Below are 22,644 nucleotides of genomic sequence, written 5' to 3' on the forward strand. Positions count from 1 at the left end.
GCCTGGCCGTATTGCATATACGAATATTAAAAAATATAATGTAAATAAAAAGGTTTAAATAATATTCCAATAATATTTTAATGTAAAAGAATCATAATAAAACGGAACAAACAACAATAACAAACGGTACAAACAATAACGGAACATTCTCTTATGGTAAAGAAACATTTGGTATGATTTATCAAGCCTGTCCAGCGATAACTGATCGCAGAAAAAAAGGAAGCATCCCTTGATTACTCTTTTCACAATTCGAGTATGAATCGAGAATGTGATATTTGAAGCTATAAATGTTTTGGATACCATGAAACCTTTAAAAAACTTACAAGTTGTCACTATCTACTTTCTCACGTCAGAAAATGGGGGACTTTGGTTTAATGCTATTAGGTTTAGATTATATCTGTAAACACAGTGAAATCAAACTTATCCAAAACAAACCAAAACTCCTTGCCAGCTCAAAAAATTGTCGCTGAATAGCAATATCCAAACAAAACCTCGAGTTGTTGATGTCTAAGGAGGCTCCCTACACCCTGTTTGGTTAGGTGTCGTATTATGTTTGGGAGGAAAAAGTGGTGTAATAAAATGCATCCATCTTAACACCATACCCAAACACTCATCACGCGCCCACCGGAGTGTCATTTGTCGATCCGCGGAAGGCCCGCAAACGATGGCAGTCCTTCGTTCCCGCGGGGGGTCTGGAAACTTTCTACTTCGACCGCATCCTGGCCCTGGAGTGTAGCCCTCGGAGGAGCGAGCCACTGGCCGTGATTGAACCAACCAACATCGTCTGCTCGCTCTTCCCGATTGCCGAAGGCGGTGAAGATCTCTTACCGCACAGTTTATGCCCCCCCTCCGAGGGGGGAATCATATCACCGTAAATGCATTCAGTTGCACACACTACGCTCTGGCCTGACGATAGTGCCATTCATCACGACCGAGCGGTAAAGGTTGCGGCTAGTAGGAGTTGGCTGACCAGGGCGCCAATTCCGAGCCCCAGCAAGACGTCACAACGTGCTGGTATGCGGCCGATCGGACGCACCTCGTTCCCGCGGCAGCATAAAGCCATAACGCCTGAGCATGGACCAAAAAAAAAACATCAAACAAAACTAAAAAACCACACATGCCCGCGTCGGACGCCATTCAAGACGAACGGTGGTTTTGAAATCGCGAAAGAGAAAGGTGAAACATTAAATACGGGTGGCTTTCTTTGCTGCAGCGGGATACACACATGGGGTCGATGGGCGATATATGCTCAAGGCGGGGTGGTAGGTACGTTCGCCTCATGTTTGGTGCTTCATTTGCTTGGATGGCCGGTTGAATTAAGCGTTTCCCGCTGCGTTTGAATCTTTTGTTCGGTTCATTTTGTGTCTCCACTTTTGCATTCGATAGTTTTGTGCAATCCGACTTTAAGCGTCGTTGTGATTATATGAAAGACTTTTACTATCCGACTTTCTGCTTCGGTTTGGTTATTTGACTTTTATTTTGCACTTATTTAAAAATGAAATTTTAAGCCCATTTAAATGTTATAACAATAGTTTTGCAAATATTGTTTTCTTTTTTTTATGTTATTCACCTATTTATTTTGTTTATCGTTATCATTGCCACCAAAAGTATAATTTTTCAACATTTTGTTAATTGTCTGTACATACAAAAACATTTGAAAATTTTTTTAATTTATTTTTGATGGTCGGACTTTTGTGTCGGGCAAATAAATAAAAAATGACGAATCCATTCACCTTTCATAATCCTTTTCATCAAAATGCCATTTCTTTTTCTTGGGCCAGCTTTGGTTATGCTGATGGTGATGGTGATGATGATGATGATGACAATAAGATTGATGTTTTCCTAGGGGATTCGCTCCAGACACGAAAAACGTGGGGATCGTTGTATGTACGGCACGAAAATATGCATCCGCCCGATCGGGCATCGGGCAAGCTCCAATCGGCCGCCAGTATATGCCCGGAAGCAACGATGAGAAATTTCATTTCACTTTCAATTTCACGAACCACTTGCGGCCAAAGTGGTGAAAATTAGTCGCAGACCCACACGGCAGCGCAGCGCCCATATTCGGGGTTCGCATTTGACGGGCGGGCTGCTTGCAGGCTTGGTACGTGCAGGAAGGGATTAAATAGTGAAATGGAAATCGGCCACCACACCTCACCCACCGTGCCCACCCCGTGCGCAACATTGGTAGCAATACATTCCGACGTCCGGTGACGACTTTGTGGCGCGATTTTATCGAACGGACCGAATCCGAAAGCCAAACTTTTTCTCCCATCGAATCGGAACGGAACACGATCGAATTTCGTTTGGCTTTCGATTTCTATTGGTCCAGATGTGCAAAAAAAAAAAGGCAAAACGTGTTGGTCAACCGCGCCTAGGAACTAACCGTCCATCCCCAATAGAAAGACCGCCGGCCAGGTGTGGGGGCATGCCAAAAACCCGAAGTGGAGGAAGTGACATCGGTGCTCATTTCACCACGTGTTGGAATGCGGACCACGGGGCGGCAACTCCCAAAGTGGTCGTACGTTGCCTTTTTTTTTGCATATACATTGCGATTCGATTCGAATTGGCCCAAATCGGACCGGAACACACGAAGTGGAATTTGTATGGTAATTTAGAACGGCTCATTAGCTTTCCATGAGCTTTCCGATGAGATTGTTCCGGGAACAGCAGACGCGCTCGAGTGTGTCCATATGTTCTAAGCAAAATTATGTTCCAGCTTTCCTGACGCGTTGGTTTCTAAATTCCTTCTGCATTATTATTACAAATAAGTTTTTAGTATCAGGAATTGGTAGAACATGAATATTCTTCCAAGCTCGAAGCGTGTAGAAAAGGAGCAACGGAATACATAAACAAAATTAAATTTGCTACCACAGCTCGCCTACTTGTGTCCCGATTGCATCAGGAGTTTTAAATACGTGCACATTCCTGGATCACCTGTACAAATATGTGGCCCCACCGTGCCATTTCATTAGCCACCAGCTCTACCCAACGCACCCAACCCTCTCGACCGACGGTAAGCGTTTGCTCAGAGTGGAGAAATTTATCCACCCTGTGCGACAGCGGCACAGACGAAAGATGCGCTAGATAAGAAACCAGCATGATCCACCAGAGATCCAATGGGACCTGTGTGTTCGGCTGACCACTTCTGAAGATGCCATTCGACGCAAGCCTTTCGTTGACTGAAAAGGTTTTCACTTGCGCCCACCATGTGCAACGCAAACGAAGGAGAGAGTCCATCCAGATGGACACGGGTCCAGAAACGGGTTTCTAATGGTTGGCGGTGGTTTACTTTTTGCTCGCCGCTTACAATGTTGGCTTCGGTTGGCACCGTCGTGCCTTTGCGCCGCTCATCGCCGAATGGGACAAAATCGAGGAATAATTTGCCATGAAAACTGTTTGAAATTATCCCTGTTTTGAGAAAGTCGGTAATCAATACCCGTCGGATGTGGCTGAGCAAAGATTGTTCGTAATTGATTTAATTTTTTGCAATGATATTATTTCTGTAATGTGCCAATTTGCTGCGTGTTTATTTATTTTATTGATTTGAAAATTAAACTTTTTCTAGAGTTCCACTAGACTAAAACTAGGTCAAACTTCTAAAATTTAACATCGGTTTAATATCGGCTAAAAGAAATATATTCTAATGACTGTTGAAAAATAATGAGAAAGCTTATTAAAAACTAAATATTTCCAACAAAAAAAGAGTATATGTAAGTGTTGTCCTACACTTTATGTAAAAAATTATTCAACTATGAATTTGTTAATACATCCCCAACCATAATGAATTGATCTAAGAAATCTTGAATCATTTTCTTTCAAAGTGTAAAATATTTTATGCTTACCACATTTAATAAATTTGATGCTCAATTTATTCGTGTTCAGTCCGATACGGGTCACAAGCGTACGTGAAAGCGTGTTCCTTACTGCATAGCTATCGTTCCGAGAACGACATCATTACCAAACGACAGCAGCTCCCGGCGGGGCTGTGGGGCGTCTGATCAGGATTGTTGGTTGTACTGGCACGCCTTCACCGCAATCATCTGCAGCAGCACAAAAATCGGCGAAAACACTTCGCTGTACTCGAGCTGAATCTGCCCGGATAGCTTCATGCAAACCAAATACTTAAACCCGGACGTCATCAGCAGGAACGGAATGCTCCAAACAAGCCGGTGCATGGCCTGCCGATGCTTGGTGTGCAGGTACATCCGAATGCCGACGATGATACAGAAGTAAGCATTACAGAAGTCACCACAGAACAGGGGCGAGAACAGGAGCAGCCACTCGTTGGCCGTCAGCGGTCCGGCGAGCTCGCCGCTGGAGGCTTTCAACGACAGCATTATCGTGAACACCAAAAAAGCCAGCAAGTTGACCAATATTTCGAACTGAGTTATGCCAATCCATTTCACAACGTCGACCAGCTTAAAGTATGTCTTAATTTCTACCTCCTCCGACATGATGTATGAATGCTGTGCTTTACTTTCGTATCGTTCTGGGACAGTACGGGATGGGGTTTGGTTTACCGCTCTGCCTTATCCTCGGATTTCTCGCTAGCCGGAACGGATGTCTCGCTCGTCGGTGCGTGTTTTAGCATAGCAGTACGGTATATCCGTATATGTAGGCAGGAGTTCATGCGTCGCTGCACCGCGAAATCGTCCTCGTCGTACAGTGGATGCAAATCGTCGGTGATGGCCACCTGCGAGGTGTTCACCTCGTACTCGAACGCATCCGGGTATTCCGACTTCACTCGGAGGGCAAGATTTATGCCACGATTAATCGCACGTCCGGTACAGTGCAGGAACACTTCGCCGATTTGGGAGTTGAGGATGTCAAGACAGGATTTGAACTGATACTGCAAAACAGAAGAAGGACAGAAAGTTGACTCAAAACCGACTCCGTGGGATGGCAAGGTTCGTGCCCTACCGTAAAGTCCGAATTGAACGTAACGTAGATATCGTTCTCCCTGGTGTAATACTTGGGTAGGACACGCTTGTGTAGGCTGTGCCGATCGGATGGTTTGCGGCTAAAGCTGCCGTTTCCGGAACCGCCACCTTGCGTAGGATTCCTTGGCTTACGTTGAGACTTTCCTTCAGACTTTTTCACTGACGGTGCTCCATCGCCACTAGCTACCGCGTTGGACATTCTATTCCGAAAGAGATCCTTCACTAAACGGGGCCAGTTACGTCCATTGGCAATAATAGGACGGCCAAAGAAATTCGTGCAACGAGCACCGAAAACTGAATGTTTTGATCCAACACGCTGTTTAGTTTGTTTACTTCGTTGACAGGTCTGTCATGCCACATTGGCGGCGCGTTCACAAAGGGAGAGAATACTTGATTCAAATGGACAAAAACGATCGCGTTTGTGTTCCATTTATTCAACCGGCGAACCAGAAGTGATAAGAATAATTCAACTCAAGATATTTTATTTAAAATGGTTTTATGAGATGAATGTATTTGTTTCATTGTGAAATTTGAATTAATGTATTTAGCAAGGATATTGTACATTTACTTTGCCTTCTTGATCGTCTCTTTCTTCACTCGCGATGCAGCTTTGCAACGTGTGATAATAGCCAGAATAATGGCCAGAGCAAAGCCACCAACGATGAACAGCAATCCAGCGGCACACGCGTATACTACATATGGATAGTTGTTGTACAGTCTGGTGTAATGGGCAGGCAACTGTTTGAGATGTTGTACCGCCAATTCCACAAGGTTATCGCTGTAAAAGAATTTAAAAAAATAAATAATGATATTATATACGTACAATCATATCTTTGAAAGGTATCAACGTACAATGGCGATAATGGTACCGGTACCCTCTCAGCCTTGGCGTTCTTGTACCAATCCTGAGCAAATGTTACAAACGATTTGATATCGTACTTGGTGATTTCATAACGGTAGTATTTCCCTTGTCTTAGGCTGAAAGAAGCAGACACAAACATAATGTTAATTTTTTTTTAACATGTTTCAGTCATAGGATCGCAGCAACTTACAAAATAAATTCGGGAGCCTTCTTGACATGGAACCGTGCAGCCGTTTCCCTGCCTTTCCCGTCCTTGTCGACACGGGCCACGTTCATACGTGTTTTCAGATCCGCTGCCACCGCTTCCCAGACCGCCGTTAGACGTTGGCAATCCACACATTTCGTAGTGTAGCTAAATGAATAAAAATCATTATAAAAAAAAAACAATCCAGAATGCATCAAACGCTGCTCTGGAATACTTACAACATCAGAAACCAATCGCCAGTTGTGGCACCGCTGGAAGCTTGGGTGAGATGCTCGAAAGTTTCGTCCGAAAGTTCCTTCACGTTGGGGTCTTTGTTCTGCACCAACTTGCCGATCAGAGCGTCTGCCTCTACCGGCCCATCGTACAAGAGTGGGACGCCATGGCGGAAGAAAACCACCGCCGGTTCCTTGCTTGGGCTGTACAATCGCACCATCGAGCTGCTGACCGCCTTGATGGCATGTGCTTCCAAATTGTCTTCCAGTTCCTGCTTCAAGTTGGTCAGTATTTCCTCATATTTATCACAATCCCCACAGTTCGGTTTGGCTGAAGACGGGTGAGTCAATTAATAACAGATTAAACGGTTTCACGACGATATCTACTTACAAAAGAGCACAATGAAGTTGTTGTGGCTGTGAAACTTCTTCACAAGTTCATCGTCGGTAACAGTCTCCAAGTTTGACCCACGGCAAATGCCGGCGAGGGCGAACAACGTAAGTAGCGTAAATCGAAGCATTTTTATGCGGACGAAAGTGTCGCGAAAGGTTTTCCGACAGTAACAAGATATATTATCACTGGTAAGTTAAGAACATTTGTGCAAATATCACAGAATTAACGATGGATGTGTCGATCACCACGATCAACAAGTTTCTGGCGAAGAAATGTTGCTATTTACGATATGTTTGACACGAATCAAAGATCTGTCAAATCTCCACGGAACAGGCATTGTGGGAAAAAGTACAGTTAGAAGGGAACATAAAAAATCGGTTTCTCTAAATTACCTCCCTGTTTGAAAAAAAAATGTACGCGAACATTAATCCATGTGAAATGACTGGTTTTATTAAATAATCAATTTTTTCTGCCTACATTAAATTTTGCCAAATTATTCCATTGCGAATATTGTTGATGCACTCCCACAAGCAAGCACTGCAGTCGCATTATTCCAATCCCTCTTTCAATAATTACAATCCCTCCTGTTTTTATTTGCTTAAAATCACCAAATAGTACGCACCAATAGTAAGAACAAAGTTTGTTTCCAGGACATTAGTTTTAATGGCAAAACCAACGGGGGGAAAACAAACGGTAAAATACTTTTGCTCTTGTTCTAAGTTATTTGATACCCGAATGGCGTTTGTAATTTTCCGTCGCCTTACCGGCAAAGCAAACCTAAATCGAATCAGACAACACAAACAACAAAGTCTGGCGCACGCGTTCTCTGCCCCCGGGGGATGGCAGCATCAATTCGTCCGCACCAAAGGAGGCTGGGGTTTCTTTCCTTTCTCAGCTGGCGGAAAAAAGGTGACAAATAATGCAAACCAGTCGGCTTACAGGAAACGGACTCCGCTGGCGGCTGCATGGGCCATCAGTGTGCTGGCAGCTTGTTGGGTTTCCAATAGCAAACGTGCCTCGTTCAGCCAGTCCAGGGCCGCCTTTCTCGGGGCACCCTGGAGCAGATTAACGTACTGGACAGTTTTCACCAGATCGCCCCGTTCCAGCCAATACCGCGCCCGGTTCAGCACGTCGTACGTGTCCAGCTTGCTGTAGTCGAATGGTTTGTTCTCCAGCTCGTCCTGCGAGATCGGAACATCTGGGCGAGCGATCAGGGCGGATTGCAGATACGACAGGAAGTACATCGGCAGACGGGCACCTTCGGCGGGAATGAGTGCCAAGCGACGGGCCACCTGTTCGACCTTGATGAACCGTTCGCGCAGAGCGTCCTCGGGGTACACGCCACGATTTCTGGCTCGCTCCGGGAGCCCCTTCAGAACGACGTCCACCAACTCGTCACCCTCGGCCGCCCGACCGACGGCGGCAATTTCGTCCTTCAGCGGGCGCAGCTGATCGCGCCACGATTTACCCGGCTGACCACTGCGAATCGATGACCACAGGGATTGGCAGGCTCCCCAGAGGGCTTGCGCCTGATGGGCACTCTTTTCGGCGTCGGCATGAGCTAGCGCGAGGACAGAGATCGTCAATAACAGATTAATAAAGGTCACGTGTATTTAACTTCACCGGTAGGCAACATGTTTGAGGTTACATTAGTTATAAACATGCATCTTTTCTTGTATAATAAGGGAGAAGATCATATATACCTTTCATTTCAGTATCGATCTCTACGCTCGTTAGCACACGCATGTTTTAGCATTAAACGGAGCGGCACAAATGAATGAAAAACGTGTAATGGGAAATGGTTTACGCATCCGCAAAAGGCGATGAGTGGTGCAGTGCGTTTCGCGGGAGAAAAAGAGCAAGAGAACACGGAAATCTGTTAGCGACGAAAAAACACACACTCACACACGAACACGAAAATCTGTCATTGGACATAATTCGAAATCGATTAAAAAACGTTCGCAAACACTTACCAACGAGAGCATTATTGATTCCCTTCAACTTTCCTAGCATGGCGGCCAATTGCAGCTTGTACGCGGCCTGTTCCGTCGTGATCTTCTCGTCCAGCTCGCGATGGAACTTGCGCTTCATTTCCGCCTCCTTCTGGGTAAGCGCATCCTTCAGATGGTCGATGTGTGCCTCGGTTTGTCGCTTCATCTGATCCCGAATCTGCTGCTCCAGTTCGGCCCGATCGAACAGTCGCTTCTTCTGGTTTTGCAGGCTAAGCTGGCGTTTCTCCTTGGCAATTTCGTATTCCAGGCGTGCCTTAACCTCCTCGCTCTGGTCCGAACCTCGGACCGCCTCTAGCGCCCGACGCAGGCTCTGGTCGCCCTCGATCTGCAGCTTCTGCAGTTCCTTCTGGTGCGCAATCACCTGCGTGTACGCGTGCAGGATGAACAGATCGAGCTCGTCCTGCGGAAGGTTCAACTTCTTCTCGGCCAAATTGATGCCCGGGAACAGCGACTCCATCTCGTCGACGAAGTAGTTACGTGCCGTTTCGACCCGCTTCCAGTACTTTTCGCCGAGTGCCGCCAAATCACGTGCGACGTACACTTCGTCCTTTGCCTTCTTCAGATGCTCCAGATAGGCGGCAATGTTCTGCTTCGCCTTATCCTTCAGCTCGTCCGAACACTTGATATCCCGGCTGTTCAGCAGCGTGTGCAACTTTTCAATCTTAGCCTTCGCCTGTTCGGCTGCATCTTCGGCGGCCTGGAGCGCCGTGTCACGGGCACTGGTGCGGTTGCGTAGGGTTGTCCAGCTCGATCCGTCCAGCTTCTCTACCGACGCATCAACAACCTTGCGCACCTCCTCGGTGTAGGACTTCAGCACCTCCACCGCACGGCCGTACTCTTTGATGGCGATCGTTGCCGCCACATCGACCTGCTGTTCAAGATCACTGATCGATTTGGGTACCTCCTCGGTACCGGATGTCAGTGGTACCGGTTTCGCTGGTGCCGCCTTTGTTGCGGCGACCGCAGCAGAAGCAGCAGCAGCTGGTGCCGGGCTGGCTTTAGTGGCGGACACCGGCGGGGTGGGCGCCTTGACGGGCGTTTCCTTTTTCTTCGGTGCCTCAGGTACTTTCTCTGCGAGGTTAGTTGTTGGTTCAGGCTTCGCCAATGGAGGTGCAGGTACGGGAACATGAACCGACTTGGATCTCGTGATTGGCGGTAGATCGGGATCTGCAGAATAGGATAAACATGTTTAATAACAACTATTCCCAACAGCCCTTGCTGCATGTTGGCTCACTTTTTTCCGGCTTCTTTTCCTCCTCGCCACCTCCGAAAAAGCCGGTCACGGTGGAAGTGTATCCGCTGATGGTCTTGCTGATTTCATCCATCTTTTTCGTGACATCATCCAGCGGGTTCGTTTCTTGCAGCAGCACCTTCAAAACCGGCTCGAGTGCCGGTGCGTTTGAAATAAGCGTCTTGCGGAATTCATTATCGTACCTGAAATGCGGGAAGCAAGCAACATTACGAACGGAGTCTTCACTGATCGTGATTTTTGTGTTTATCTTATCATCGTGCATCTGACTATAGCGAACACTCACTTTGCGTATGTAACGACGCCTCCACCGATCAGCAGGGGAGAAAGTACAACTAGAACTTTACCGAAGCCGGCCTCCTGAAACGGTGGCAGATGGGGTCCTCGCGCGCTCCCACTGTACGATCGGCTAGCGGCGAACAGTTGGGCGGACGGTCGCTGAAAGAAATATATACACACACGATTCCGACCGATTAGATCACTGTTTAACTAAACAAAAATAAACACTCCTCCATCGTCACACGCAAATGCCGTAACTGGGAGGGTAGGAAGGATACTTCAGCTACGGCAAAGGGCGGCATTAATCACTTGGAAGCAGGGGATAAAGGTAGCCCAAGTGCATCTTCAGCTGCACCGAACACCGCTGCACCAGTATTACACGATTGCCGTGATAACAATCTGTATCACCCGTGCATCCGCTGTGTACTATGACATAACACGCTCTTTTGCATCCTTCTCGGATCCTACGTACTTTCGAATTGTTCGCGAGCGCCTTCTGCACCAGCAAACGATACATTCTGCGGCGTCGGTCCTGGGCTTGTCGAAGAGTTCTGCTTATCCACTAGCTCGTTGGCCTGGGGATTCCTCTGGTATTTTGTGGCCTTTAGTCGGGTGGCAGAAAATACCACACAGCTCAGCACGTACACCTGATCCGGCAACTAACGTAGAGCACCGTACCAAGATTACTAGAACTAGAGGTGGGGTCATCACAGCTTTTCATGTCTCTTTACCTTGTTGGTACGGACGTATTTTCTGCTGAAATAACAAATTTGTTAGTAACTTTACAATTGCTGAACCGATTTGTACATGTGACCCCTCAAATGAAAAGTCCTTTCAAAACACACAACCTAGGCAAGCTTGCTCTACAATAGATCTTTTCATATTTTCTAGTTTTTGAGAAAACTAATTGTGTGGAAAAGAGCTAGTCGGGTGAATCAGTTAGTCTGCATATTCCCAAAAAGGACTAAATTGTTCGTGTTGTTTGAATACAATTAGAAGAATGATGTCAACTATACTGATATTCTTATGTAAATCATTCATTGAATTAAAAACATCATATGAAAAATCGGCATTAGATGAGCATGTATGATATGACGGATTGGGATTCGGATTCTAAAATCCGGATCTCAGAATGGATTTGAATCGAAAGATTCGAATCACTGTAGGGATTCAGTTTCCCCACCACTACACCGTACGAAAAAAGGGCTCGCGCTAGTGTTGGCAAGACTCGGATTGAATCCGACCGTAGCTGTCAATGGACTGATAGCTCTTGAAAAGTTTTGTTTATTTAATTCAAAAACTGGCTAAAAGTCGGGTAAAATTATACGAACAATTAAAATGAAAATTTAAAATAGTCCACAAAAATAAGTTTCAATAAACAATAAAACTACCAGTTTACGGATGCGATTGACAAACGATTTAATTTGTTTGTATATTTCTAACAAATTTCTTTGTTTTCTTGTCCTAAATAATAAAAATCCTCCTAAAATGGATGAATGAATCGGTTCGCGTACAAATAGTCCAAGGCATGCAACAAGGCGCGATAGTTGACTTCCTGCCGACATCCTAGAAATGACCAAATGCTCCAATTATTTAAAAGAAAAGAAATTGGTTTCGTTGTACTCTTACCAACTTCGACCGCAAAATACTTGCACAACACCTCAAACTCACGGCTAGATATCCTCGTATGAAGATCACGTGTGGCTAGTGCTCGCAATAGACGGTTCCGGTTGACGTGGCCCACGTTTTGGGGATCGAAATCCTTCAAAACAGAACCAAGGTTAGACACGATGTCTGCATGGCGGGCAAGCTTCTGCAAAACTTTCGACGCAATGGTTCGTTCTTCAAAATTGAGCACATCTTTTGCCGACTCATGTGGAGGCAAATGGCGGCACGGTACCAAGAGGGGTGCCTTCTCGAGGAACGGTTGAAAATCAACCTCGGCGATCGTGTCGCAGAAGCGTTTATAATCGATTGTTTCGCAAAGCGGAGTTTTGAAGAACTCGCACAGTAGCTGCATTTCATTCGGTGTCAATCGCAGTCCGGCTGTAGAAAGCCCACGGCAGAACTGGACATCGGTGATGCGATGGTGATTGAGGGGATCAAATCCTTGCATGAAGTTCACCAGCCGAAGGCAGCGATGCACAACTTGAGCTTTCACTTTGGCCAGCACACAGACGATATCCTTTTCGCTAGACGCTGGTTCCGGTGCTACGGATTCCAGGTTGATAGTTTCCTTCAGTTTTCGATACAATTGCTCTTGTTCTCCGGACGATATTGCAGTTAAGCCAATATCTTTAAAAAACTGTCCATAATGGAATCCAAACGAATCACCGTAAACCTTTTCCAGAAGGAACATTTCCTGTTCCTTCAGTGTTATCGCGCACATGGAGAAAGCTTTCCTTGCCTGGCTGAAACTCACATGGCCATTACGATGGGAGTCGAAGTCTTTAAATACTGGTTCGATCAGAACTCGCTCGCGTTCAATTTTTTCCTTCAAATTATCTACCAACTTCTCTGCTTGCTTCAGCACATCTGCGGCTAACTCCCGCTTTCCAGGAGGAACTAAGGCTGCCATCGCTGTGAGTGGGCGTTCAACTTGTTTAAAAGATCCCTTTTCGAGCGATTCCTCTGTAAATGTACGATTCACTTCATCCACAAACAGTGTCCAGCAAATTTTCTGCTGGTCCTTCGGGTCGCAATAACGTTCACAAAGCTTTTTAATTTCCCTCTCACTCAACGGTAGACGATGCAGTGGAGACAGTCCAATCATGTCCAGGCAGCGTATGAACGTACTTTTAGGGATCCAGCCGCAACGCAAGAGGTCATACTGCTGAAAGTAATTCCTTACCTCAATCCTGCCTTCCCACAGATGTCGCTGGATGCGAAGAATAAGCTCCTGCATGTCGTACTCCTGCCGGGAACGTTCCAAGCAGGGATGGAATGCCGATCTTGCACCGATAATTTCATCTAGGGAAACAGTTCCAACCTCAGGCCGATGAGTCTGAGTCATGTGTGTTTGAATGATTTTTGCTGGAACCGCACTATCATCGTTTACCCGATCGAGTGCTCCATCATGCCGGTCGAGGTAACGGAACAGCTGGTCGATTTCTGCCACAAACGCCCCATAGTCGAACGTATGGCCATCGGATGTAAAACGTTTTGCAAGTAATTCTTTGTCGCCTCTGGCCAGCGTCACGCCCAGATACGATAGAACACGGATGGCATAAGCGAATGTGCATTCCGTTCCGGAGTTTGTGACGATCGCGTAGTCTTCGAAGTATGGTAGTAGCACGTGATCCCGGTATCGCAAAGCACGAGCGATAGACATCAGGAGGAGGGAAAGTTTCCGGTGTTCGAACACGGAAAGAAGGTCCGAACTCGTGTTTCCTGGGGCACTGGTGCATGATTCAGTTTCCTTGGCGTCCGGAAATAGAACGTCGCAAAACTGATCATAGGAAGTCCTTCCGTTCGTAGCACAGAAGTAATGTGCCAGTTTGCAAATTTCTTCCTTGCTCAACGGCTCCGCAGCAAAACACTGGAGAATATTCGCAAATTTGTACAAGGGAATCGTTCCGGAGTGGCACACATCCTCTCGCTGAAACTGTAACCGAAGGTCCTTCGGAACCACTGAGCGCACTTTTTCGCAAATCTTCCACACGGCCAATAATTGATCATGCTGTTTCGCAAGGATGAACCAATTCGGATGAATTATTTATCTAACTTCAATTCAATTTAACTTACATTTGAACGTGATTCACAGGGTAATTGCATTTTCACGGCTTTGCGGACGTAACAATTTTCGTGCTGCGTTGTTTAAACTGTCTAAAGATGTAAACTATACCAAATGATCTTCCAAAATAACTAAACTAAAAACAGTGTCACGATTGCTTGGATTTGAACTTAAAAATCTTCATTATTTTGAATAATATATGACGAATAAAAAAATTGTATTCAAGTGTGTTTTTCAAAAGAAAACTGTTGTTATGTAAGGGGATTGTTTTATTAATTGAAATTCATTCGAGAAAAGTTGTTGCACATTAAATAGAATACGTTTTGTGTGGATCTGTATGGAGTGTGTCCGTGGGCTTCCGTGATATTTATAAATTATTTTATTTCACCTCATTGCCCCAGCTCTCGCGCACCTAACCTATTGTGTCATCGGAACACGGCTTCAATCATTCCAATTTCCCAACCACGGCCGTCGCCATTATATCTTTATTTATTGATTTGCTTATCTTTGCTGTATAATATTCTTACTGCTTACCGGCCCTAATGTACTATATATATATTTATTTTCCAAAATCCTCATTACATCTTCAACAATATCTCATAAATTCCCGCAACTAATCCGAGCCATTTCCACGTTTCCCTTGTTCACATTCCTGTGTTCTTCCATTTTTCAACTCCACGTTTGACTACCACGCATACACTCACGCACACACAAAATGGATCCTGAACTCACCATTTTATTTATTTTATTTCATTAAATCCTCTAAATATATTCACGCCCACATTTTTCGAAAGCCACTATATATTTTTGATTCTGCATCCTAGGTGGCTTCGGCTTACTAGCTAAACACACATACGCGTACACGCACATCCAACTGAATTTGTTAAAAAAAAATTGAGTTGGAAAATGCGTCCTTGGTAGAACAGAACACTAGAGTTGAAGGGCAAAAAGAAGTTCACCTTTGCACAACTATGCTTCAAAGCAATTACAGAAAAAAACAATAAAATTATGAGTGAAACAACTTAGATATTTTTTGCGAAGGGCATGGCATAAAACATATTTTTAAATGAATTTTCAAAATAAGTTTAGAACCAGTGCAATGAAGGGATGGTTTTAAACACAACCGGTTAGTACAATATTTAGTGGACAACTTTTACTTTTATGTTTTTTTTTTCTTTGGCCTTTAGAGTTGCTGCTGATTGTTTTATCAGTTATCAGTTGCCTGACACTTTTGTTCTACGAAGACGCCAAAAATGTGTTTCTGTTTTATCCTACCAAATGTGTGCCACAAAAACTTGATGATATAGCTTTGCAAGCTTCGAAAGGATATAAACTGAGATCTAGTGCAGACCGACTCGTATACAAATAAGAATAGATAGATTGCGAATACTGTAGTTGATGCAATATTTGCATTCTATGCAAACACGTAGACATCCATTAACTTGCACACATAAGAACCATGCAACAAGGCATCAGTGAGGATGCGCTCCCGATGGCATTTTCTTTTTCTAAGAAGAAAGAAGTTCATCACAACATGCACGATAACACCAGTTATCCAGTTTTGTTGCAGTTGCTTTTTTTCCAGTTTTTGTACCCCCACGCCACAACTCGTTTCATGTCCTGATGCATTCATGCCTTTTATTCTTGCCTATAAGTTCGTTCGATCCGTTTTTGATGCAGTTTTATTTTAAATGGTTATCGAATTATTTTGCTTCCTTTTATTACAAACATTTGAAATTACTCACTACGAACGACAAGTCTTTTGTTTGTTTGATAGTTTCTGCTCCTATATTGTTCAGCATGTTGCCTTTCATTGATTGATATTTTTATCTCACACAGCATTGATATCGCATAGAGGGGGGAAAAAGGGGGATTAACGGTATAGTACTATAATTATATTATTGTATAGTCATACATAATTCAGCTCCTTCATGCATCCCACGCTACACATTCGAATGGTTTCAGAGTCGGTTCCTACTGCCATTTGTTTGCATGGACATTTGCTCGAGCCCTTAGGGTTCGAAAAGTCTAGCAGTCAACGATTGTTTCTTTTCCTGCCATAAAAGTTCTAGGCTCCTGATTCTCGTCACAATTTTTGCAATACAAATGGACATCGAAGGAGCCCTCCTTCTTTGCCCGGGAAGTACCTTGTCGTTCCAAATCACTTTATTCGATGCATTTCTGATCTTTTATTCGAGCTTACACAACAGATTCCTCGACTATGCTGTGGTAATGCACCCAGGAAGAATTGTAAAGTAGATAAGATGCTGATTATGTTGTCTGCTGTCCATCGATGCTTATAAGTGCTTTTATTTGTGTGTGTTTTCCTTTATCATCTTCTCCGTTTCTCAATTCGCTTCCGTTCGACTAGTACCAACTGGGAATTCACGATAGCTACCTACATGTATTGTTTCTGTCTGTCGAAACGATTTTTCTCGCTGGCATACGATGAGCTTTCTTCGTGTTTGTTAATTATTCTTGTTTGTTTGCATTGTTTTCGTTAGGAGGATTCTGAGACGATTATACGCTATACGCTCGCTAGATAGATTGATTATGGTTATGGAAAGCTTGGTTTTGCTTGTGGATTTATATTTCTCATAAAATACCGATTGCGAAAAACTAACACATCAAAAAAAGCTTTGTTCGGGATTGTTTACTGAACAATGAACTTAAACATCCAAATCAGCTAGTGGGATTTTGTGCTTAGAGAGTGTGGAAACCTGACCTGACGACAAGGGAAAATTCGAAAAGCACCAAATTGTTGTGGATAAACTAGGAACTAGAAATGTACTACCACACTTTAAAATATACGCTAACGTTTGCTGACAACACGTCGGTTCAACTAGGCCCTGAGCTTGGCATCTATGGCGTATTGGGTGAAAACGAAACAATAATTTTACCGGTCGAAACTGCATTCTTTAACAACAAAGAAAAATACAAAATTCCAATGCCTGTAGATGATTTGAAATTCATGAATGCAAGCGAGGCGAATGATGTGGAAAAATCGAAGCGGTAAGATGCCATTTGTTGGACAATGAGAAGACCGAGATTGGTCTTTTCCAAGAATACTTATCGACGCGCACTCATGCTAGAAGCAGCTGGCTAACATTTCAATCCCAAAAAAGGTATCGCAATTTTGTATACACTCATCGAGGGATATATAATAATAACTATATACAAAAGATGGTATGTATGTCAGAGTAGATAGGAAATGTAATTAATTGTATGTGGCAAGTATCACAATGCTTGACATTTAAATAATGATTACAATAATGTTTGCTTTAACTTTTTTGTGTTTCGCGTGTATGTGTGCCTGTATCCATCGACACAATCGGGACCTTGAAGGGTGTTGTGAGAATGTAATAAAAATAAGTTATACTTGTTGCAACAGATTACTCATCTTCCGTCACCATGAAGTGGAAACGTTATCGACGACGATTTGTTGTGCTCGTTTTGGCATGACTTTCCCCTCGTTACGGGTGGGACACGGACGGACATCAGGATGTAAATCCCATGCCCATCGTTGGTTTGTTGATGCCGCTTGGTTGCATTATGACTCAAATTCATTCCTCTGCGCATCGTTTTTGGCTGCAGTTGCGCGGCACAAACTAAAAACGTATTAAAAAATGAATGCAATGTGCTCCAATGATGTTGTAACATTTTAAAGGTGAAATACTAACTGTTGATTTTTTTCCGCCGTCAGCGTTTTTACGATGTGAAAGAGAAACTGTAGAATAATTTAATAGAGTCCTGATAGCGCCCCATAGTTGTCCTCGTTTCTCACGCAGACTGATTCACAGCAAAAACGGGTCGCCCTTTTTGGACAAGCCCACATAACTAAGGAACACGATGATACCATGTTGTACGTTAGTTCTCCGGGAAGCTAAACCACACGCACGCACATACACACGCACAAAAATACACACGAGCGCGCACACACACCGCACACGCACACACACACACATACAGGACCTAGCATTTCTTGGTGCACAGGGATATAACACCTTTATGGTTCCACGATGTCCGCGAAGTCGTGTTTTACCCGGGAACTTGGGCTCTACGAGCATTTCTGAAAGAGTCCTCCGGCACCGGGCGAGGTAGGCGATTCATCCGAGCTGCCCGTGCCGGCCCCACCTCCACCTCCGCCGCCACCCCCATTGCCACCCTTGGTTGTTCGCTCGTCGAAGTGCACCACCTGATTGCGTTCCCGCCGTTCGTTCGCCCAACGTTCGTCACTGTCCGAGCACGCGTCCGGATCGAACACGAGCGACCGGGGTGAGGTAGGTTCACGGAACTTGCCCCCGCTCTTCATGCTGCTCTTGTTGCTCCTCTCGCTGACCGCGGCCTCGTACTCGCTGCCTCCGAGTATCCGCCCGTCGCCCGTATTGCTCATGTCCAGCAGCAGCTTCGATACCTTCTTGCACTTCGTCATGTGCTTCTCGGCCCGCGCCTTCTCTGTGTAGGTCTTGAAGCACTTGTGACATTTGAACTTCTTCTCCACGATCTTCTTCTCCTTCATCGGTTTCAGATTTTTCATGTGCTCGAACAGGTGCTTCTTGAGTTCCTTTTTCAGCTGGAACGGTTTCTTGCAGAACAGACAGATCGTGTAGCGCACGGTAACGTCGAGGGCAGGGTCGGCGTGCCCAGCACCGGCGCGGTCAGCCACTTCGATGTTTTCACACTCGTCCAGCTCTTCTAGCGATTCCGAGTCCGAGTCACTGTACTGTGCGAGATCGGCCAGCTGGCGCTCGATATCCTCCGTGCTGCCCTCGTGCTGGAGACCTCCGCTCATTCCACCGGCACCAGCACCGCCCCCTGGCATCAGATGGGCACTGCTACCTCCGGCCGCGCCCGTACCACCCTTTGCTCCACCGTCGGTCGATACCGGATTCCTTGAGGCCATGTTCTCACTCATCTTGCGTTAACGGACGTGACGACACTCGTCCTATTTCGGTTGAGTCTCGGGCGATCCGCGCTATTTCCTCGTCTGCTGGTGGGGAGAGAGAAACCGAAGTGAACCAATTACTAATTAATGTTTGCTATTTTAAAAGCATTCCCCCATTCGTTATCGCCCAAATAAACGACAATACCGCCTCCGGTCGGCATGGGTTTCTTATCATCAACCGATCGTCAATCCGGTCACTGCACAGACATCAGATATATTGTTTTCCTTATCGATTCTCGGTACACGAGAACTTGAACGGCGGTTTTCGGAAGCGAGACGGACTTGACACATTTTTCGCAAACCTCCGCAGACGCAGCAAGAACGCATGAAGAAGTCAACAACAACGCAGTAGCTATCCACCGATACATACGAACCACTTTTTCCGGTCACAAGACCGAATTACTATGAGGTGGGGGCTGCTGCTGCTGCGTGGAAACTTTTGCAGATGATTAAATTGATGCAAATCAATAAACAATAAAAAAGATGCTGCGACATTCTCCGCACGAATGTCATCGTGAGTCACAAGTGGTACACACATATCGCAGCGGGACATGGCTTTCAGGATCAAGGGGTGTGTCAACACGGACGACATTATTACCATACGGTTGAGACAAAAAAAAAAGAAAAACCAACAGGATGCCCAGGACTCCGAGGAGGTCCATAGAAAAGATTAACGCGGATGGTGTACGCGAAGCAAATGCAACTGGTCGCAAAAGTTTGGTAAGGGGCTCCCTGTTTACCGCTATGTTACAGGGCAATTAGGCAATCACAATGGAATGGGATGATGATCCTTAACCAAATGAACAATACTTACTTGATGCCCTACAACTATTGGAGTTCTAAGTGGGTTAGACACGCGTTTGTCTGCACCTTTTCGTTTCGGGGATAATGTGTAGAAATTTCGTTCGGTTCGCGTTGTTTTTTTACATAAACTATTTTGCACTCCGGTAGAGTGAAGCACACTCCGCACTAGTGATGAGAAGAAGGAATAGCTTCTTATGATCCGATCTGCTCTCTAGTTTATATGATCTGATCTGATCCGAAAATGTGGGAGCAATTGCTCCATTATGATCCTAGTGGTGCCTTTACCTGTAGCGATATGGCGATGTTTTGTAATCTGTTTCAATATGTTTTTTGCCTGTAGACCTATGATCCGTTCTTTAGCACAAAGCAAATGATCTAATCTGCTCCAGAAGTTTTGGAGTTTTCGCCTGCCGAAAAGGTAAAGCAACCATGGTTTCTAATTTAGGATAACAAAGAGATTGTTAAATATGCTGATTTTCTTGCGAAAATCATTCAATGAATTCAACAAATGATTTGAAAAATGGGCATGTTCCGGATCTTTGATTGGATTTGAATCGAAAAATTTAGTTTTCCCATCACTACAAACAGTCCGCTGACGTTTTATTACAAGGTTGTTCTATCCAAGCTTCATTTAAACGTACCGCTTTGTTTGAAAAACTTTGGTCGCAAGTTTGAATCATAGTAAAGATAATCGGTTGATATGAATCTATGAGCGTAAGTGTGTAACCTATAGAATAGTTTTGAAATTGAAGGGAAAGCAGGAAATTGAACAGTAATTTCAGTTTCCCACGAGGTACTAAAATATACTGAGAAAATTAGTGAGTTGCCGTTATGGCGCAATATAGTTCTAGATTAGTTGTTTTGAATGGAAAAATCACAAATATCAAAATTAAAAAAAAAAAATAGAAACATGTGTACAACATTGATGATGTATGAAAATCTAAAATTTGGTGGGAGTTTTTGTCTTTTTGAATTTTATTGAATTTTCTGTTGAAATTAAGTTATTATTAAGTTGGAATTTTAGTGAAAATAATCGATTATAACAAATCAGTAAGGAGTAGTTCTATTGTTTTAAACCATTGTGACATCTGATCTGATCGCCATCAATAACTTTCCCTGTTGACCCAAGTTACCCTCAAAGCGGTAGATCATTCCATTGCTTTCCTCTTTGACGTCATCGGTCAGAAAGCTCGCGCTTCTCAAAGCTGGAATTCTTGTTTTGCCGGTGTCGTGACTATGGTGGTGTGTGGTTTACTGAGAACTAATGGCAATACGGTAGTAAAAAAAAATCCCGCGGATGCTCTTTTGTTCCTCTACGCAATTGCAATATTGTAGACGTCACGTTTTACTCTACCATCCATTTGCTCCAAGCTCAGTTTCATTAGCAGCGTGGGAAAACAGTGTCATTCTGCGTTGCCTCTGTGGTAGGTCGGGTTGGTTCTTCTATACGCCACCGGAATAGATCGCCGTGAAAGATTTGAATTCATAGCACAACATGTCCGACATTGACGTTAATTTCTTGAATTAATATTTAGGGGAACTAACAATTTCAATATATCAATCACCATTCTTTTGCATTCAAGACCGTGCATTACGGCTCCTTCACAATCTATCAACGATGCACTAACGGAAGGAAGTACGTTATATAACCGAAATTCGCTAGGTAAATTTGAGGTGAACATCGTTTGTTTGTTTGTTTGTGGGCTTTTTCGTAGGGAACCGTGTTCAGTTGTGGTGTACCCAACATCGAATCTGAGAACACTGTCGTGTTTTTGGGACCTTCAGCTTCATTCCCCCCGCTTCACGCATGTGTTTACGCCCCCACAACATAAAAGGTGGAGGAATGTCGTGGTTTTCCCGCATGTGCACCCTTGTGCGAGTGTGCGAGAAAATTTCGGCGATAGTGTTGGGCACGCCGTGAAACGGACTGCCCATTCATACAAATCACGTCGTCTGGAGAACATTCGGAATATGTACGATTTTTGAAGAGATGTTGGTGTGAAAGAGAAATATACGCGAAGGTATGAGGGAGACCATGGCATGTAGGATGGAAAAGCTCCGCATAAATTGTTAGTGGTGTCGTTTGGGACTCCAAAGGAAGAATGTGAGTAAGGAAAAGCCGAACTAGTGAGAGCGTGAAAAGTCGGAGAGCAAACGAAATAAGGACACGCAGCTCCGGTCGGACAAGTTCTTGACCCGAGCGGAGAGTTCCATTCCGGATGGTGACTGGATCGGTTCGTTTTCGGTGGCGTTGGTTCCGCGCTCTAGCATAGCTGTAGCTCCGGCAGGCATCCAAGGTGCATCCAAACGGTGGTGGGCACATGTGCGGGCTACGCTTCAGAACAAGAAACTCTCCGTCTCAGAAGACATCCTTGCGGTGGGGCGACAGCTGTCCAGGCAGCCATTAAGGAATTCGCCCGTATCCCTCCATTCTATCGCGCCGAGCCGGACGTGCGGGGTAGCGAAGGAAAACACAACCCTACATACACACAAACACATACACGCAGGAAAAGCGCACACGCATTTTCGACCTCAGCACCGTCGGCGGCGGCAGGAGGACGTTTCCGTTGTTTTTCTTCGTCTGCCTGTCGGTTTGCGGCAACAATAGTGGAAGCGCCCACCCAACTCACAAAAAGCGAAGAGAAACAATCGTAGATCATTAAAATTAGTTCGCACAAATCGTTGCAGTCGCAGCCCCATTTCCCGACGGTGATCAGTGTTCCAAAGGAAGCAGCAAGTGTTTAAACATTTCCAGCGTTCCGAACTCACGGCCAACATGGATTTCCTTCGACGGAGCTCAAGCTTCGGCTGAAGCAGGATTTCAATCAGAAAGTAAAGGTTGTGTGTCCCGGATACCACCACCACTTAATTGAGTGAGATTTTCTGGCTCGCATCGGGACAGCGGGTGATCTGTAGCGTGCAGAAGTGCCACCCGGAAGTGTGTTGTGGAGTGACGTGAATCGAAGAAAGAAATAAGTCCTCTTCCGATCCGGAGCATCGCACAAC

General features: G+C 44.9%; 7 protein-coding genes across 10 annotated transcripts in view; 1 reads left to right on the top strand and 6 right to left on the bottom strand.

The window, feature by feature from the left end:
- LOC131271470 (adenylosuccinate lyase) overlaps positions 1-22,644 on the top strand; it is a 331,885-nt gene that overhangs the window by 159,088 nt on the left and 150,153 nt on the right. The gene's annotated exons all lie outside the window — the stretch shown is intronic.
- On the bottom strand, positions 3,860-4,457 carry LOC131271488 (transmembrane protein 203). The gene has a single exon (XM_058272932.1). The coding sequence runs from the start codon at positions 4,455-4,457 to the stop codon at positions 4,002-4,004; it is 456 nt and encodes a 151-aa protein (XP_058128915.1). The 3' UTR covers positions 3,860-4,001.
- Positions 4,520-5,249, bottom strand: LOC131271484 (ribonuclease P protein subunit p20). The gene is made up of 2 exons (XM_058272929.1): positions 4,924-5,249; positions 4,520-4,852 (listed from the first exon to the last, which is right to left on the bottom strand). The coding sequence occupies exons 1-2, from the start codon at positions 5,140-5,142 to the stop codon at positions 4,520-4,522; spliced, it is 552 nt and encodes a 183-aa protein (XP_058128912.1). The 5' UTR covers positions 5,143-5,249.
- On the bottom strand, positions 5,448-6,870 carry LOC131271480 (thioredoxin domain-containing protein). Its single transcript, XM_058272925.1, has 5 exons — positions 6,614-6,870; positions 6,229-6,553; positions 5,996-6,157; positions 5,796-5,921; positions 5,448-5,721 (listed from the first exon to the last, which is right to left on the bottom strand). Exons 1-5 carry the CDS (start codon positions 6,741-6,743, stop codon positions 5,508-5,510), a joined length of 957 nt encoding a protein of 318 aa, XP_058128908.1. The 5' UTR covers positions 6,744-6,870; the 3' UTR covers positions 5,448-5,507.
- On the bottom strand, positions 7,040-10,802 carry LOC131271460 (MICOS complex subunit Mic60). 2 transcript variants are annotated; one of them, XM_058272897.1, is made up of 6 exons: positions 10,629-10,802; positions 10,164-10,315; positions 9,863-10,062; positions 8,590-9,795; positions 8,320-8,340; positions 7,040-8,177 (listed from the first exon to the last, which is right to left on the bottom strand). In XM_058272897.1, exons 1-6 carry the CDS (start codon positions 10,671-10,673, stop codon positions 7,552-7,554), a joined length of 2,250 nt encoding a protein of 749 aa, XP_058128880.1. In that variant the 5' UTR covers positions 10,674-10,802; the 3' UTR covers positions 7,040-7,551. The 2 variants fall into 2 exon arrangements, with proteins under 2 accessions (XP_058128880.1, XP_058128881.1); XM_058272898.1 differs by lacking the exon at positions 8,320-8,340.
- Positions 11,640-13,930, bottom strand: LOC131259736 (uncharacterized). Its single transcript, XM_058261315.1, has 3 exons — positions 13,901-13,930; positions 11,786-13,835; positions 11,640-11,722 (listed from the first exon to the last, which is right to left on the bottom strand). The coding sequence occupies exons 1-3, from the start codon at positions 13,928-13,930 to the stop codon at positions 11,640-11,642; spliced, it is 2,163 nt and encodes a 720-aa protein (XP_058117298.1).
- On the bottom strand, positions 14,170-19,787 carry LOC131271482 (uncharacterized). 3 transcript variants are annotated; one of them, XR_009180118.1, is made up of 3 exons: positions 19,649-19,787; positions 17,570-18,879; positions 14,170-17,497 (listed from the first exon to the last, which is right to left on the bottom strand). XR_009180118.1 is itself a non-coding variant. In XM_058272927.1 (2 exons), exon 2 carries the CDS (start codon positions 18,802-18,804, stop codon positions 17,947-17,949), a length of 858 nt encoding a protein of 285 aa, XP_058128910.1. In that variant the 5' UTR covers positions 18,805-18,879; positions 19,649-19,787; the 3' UTR covers positions 14,170-17,946. The 3 variants fall into 3 exon arrangements, 1 of the variants encoding a protein (XP_058128910.1); XR_009180119.1 differs by having other exon boundaries at positions 17,570-18,876; positions 19,649-19,778; XM_058272927.1 differs by having other exon boundaries at positions 14,170-18,879.

Source organism: Anopheles coustani, chromosome 3 (genome assembly GCF_943734705.1).
Source record: "Anopheles coustani chromosome 3, idAnoCousDA_361_x.2, whole genome shotgun sequence".
Lineage (NCBI taxonomy): Eukaryota > Metazoa > Arthropoda > Insecta > Diptera > Culicidae > Anopheles > Anopheles coustani.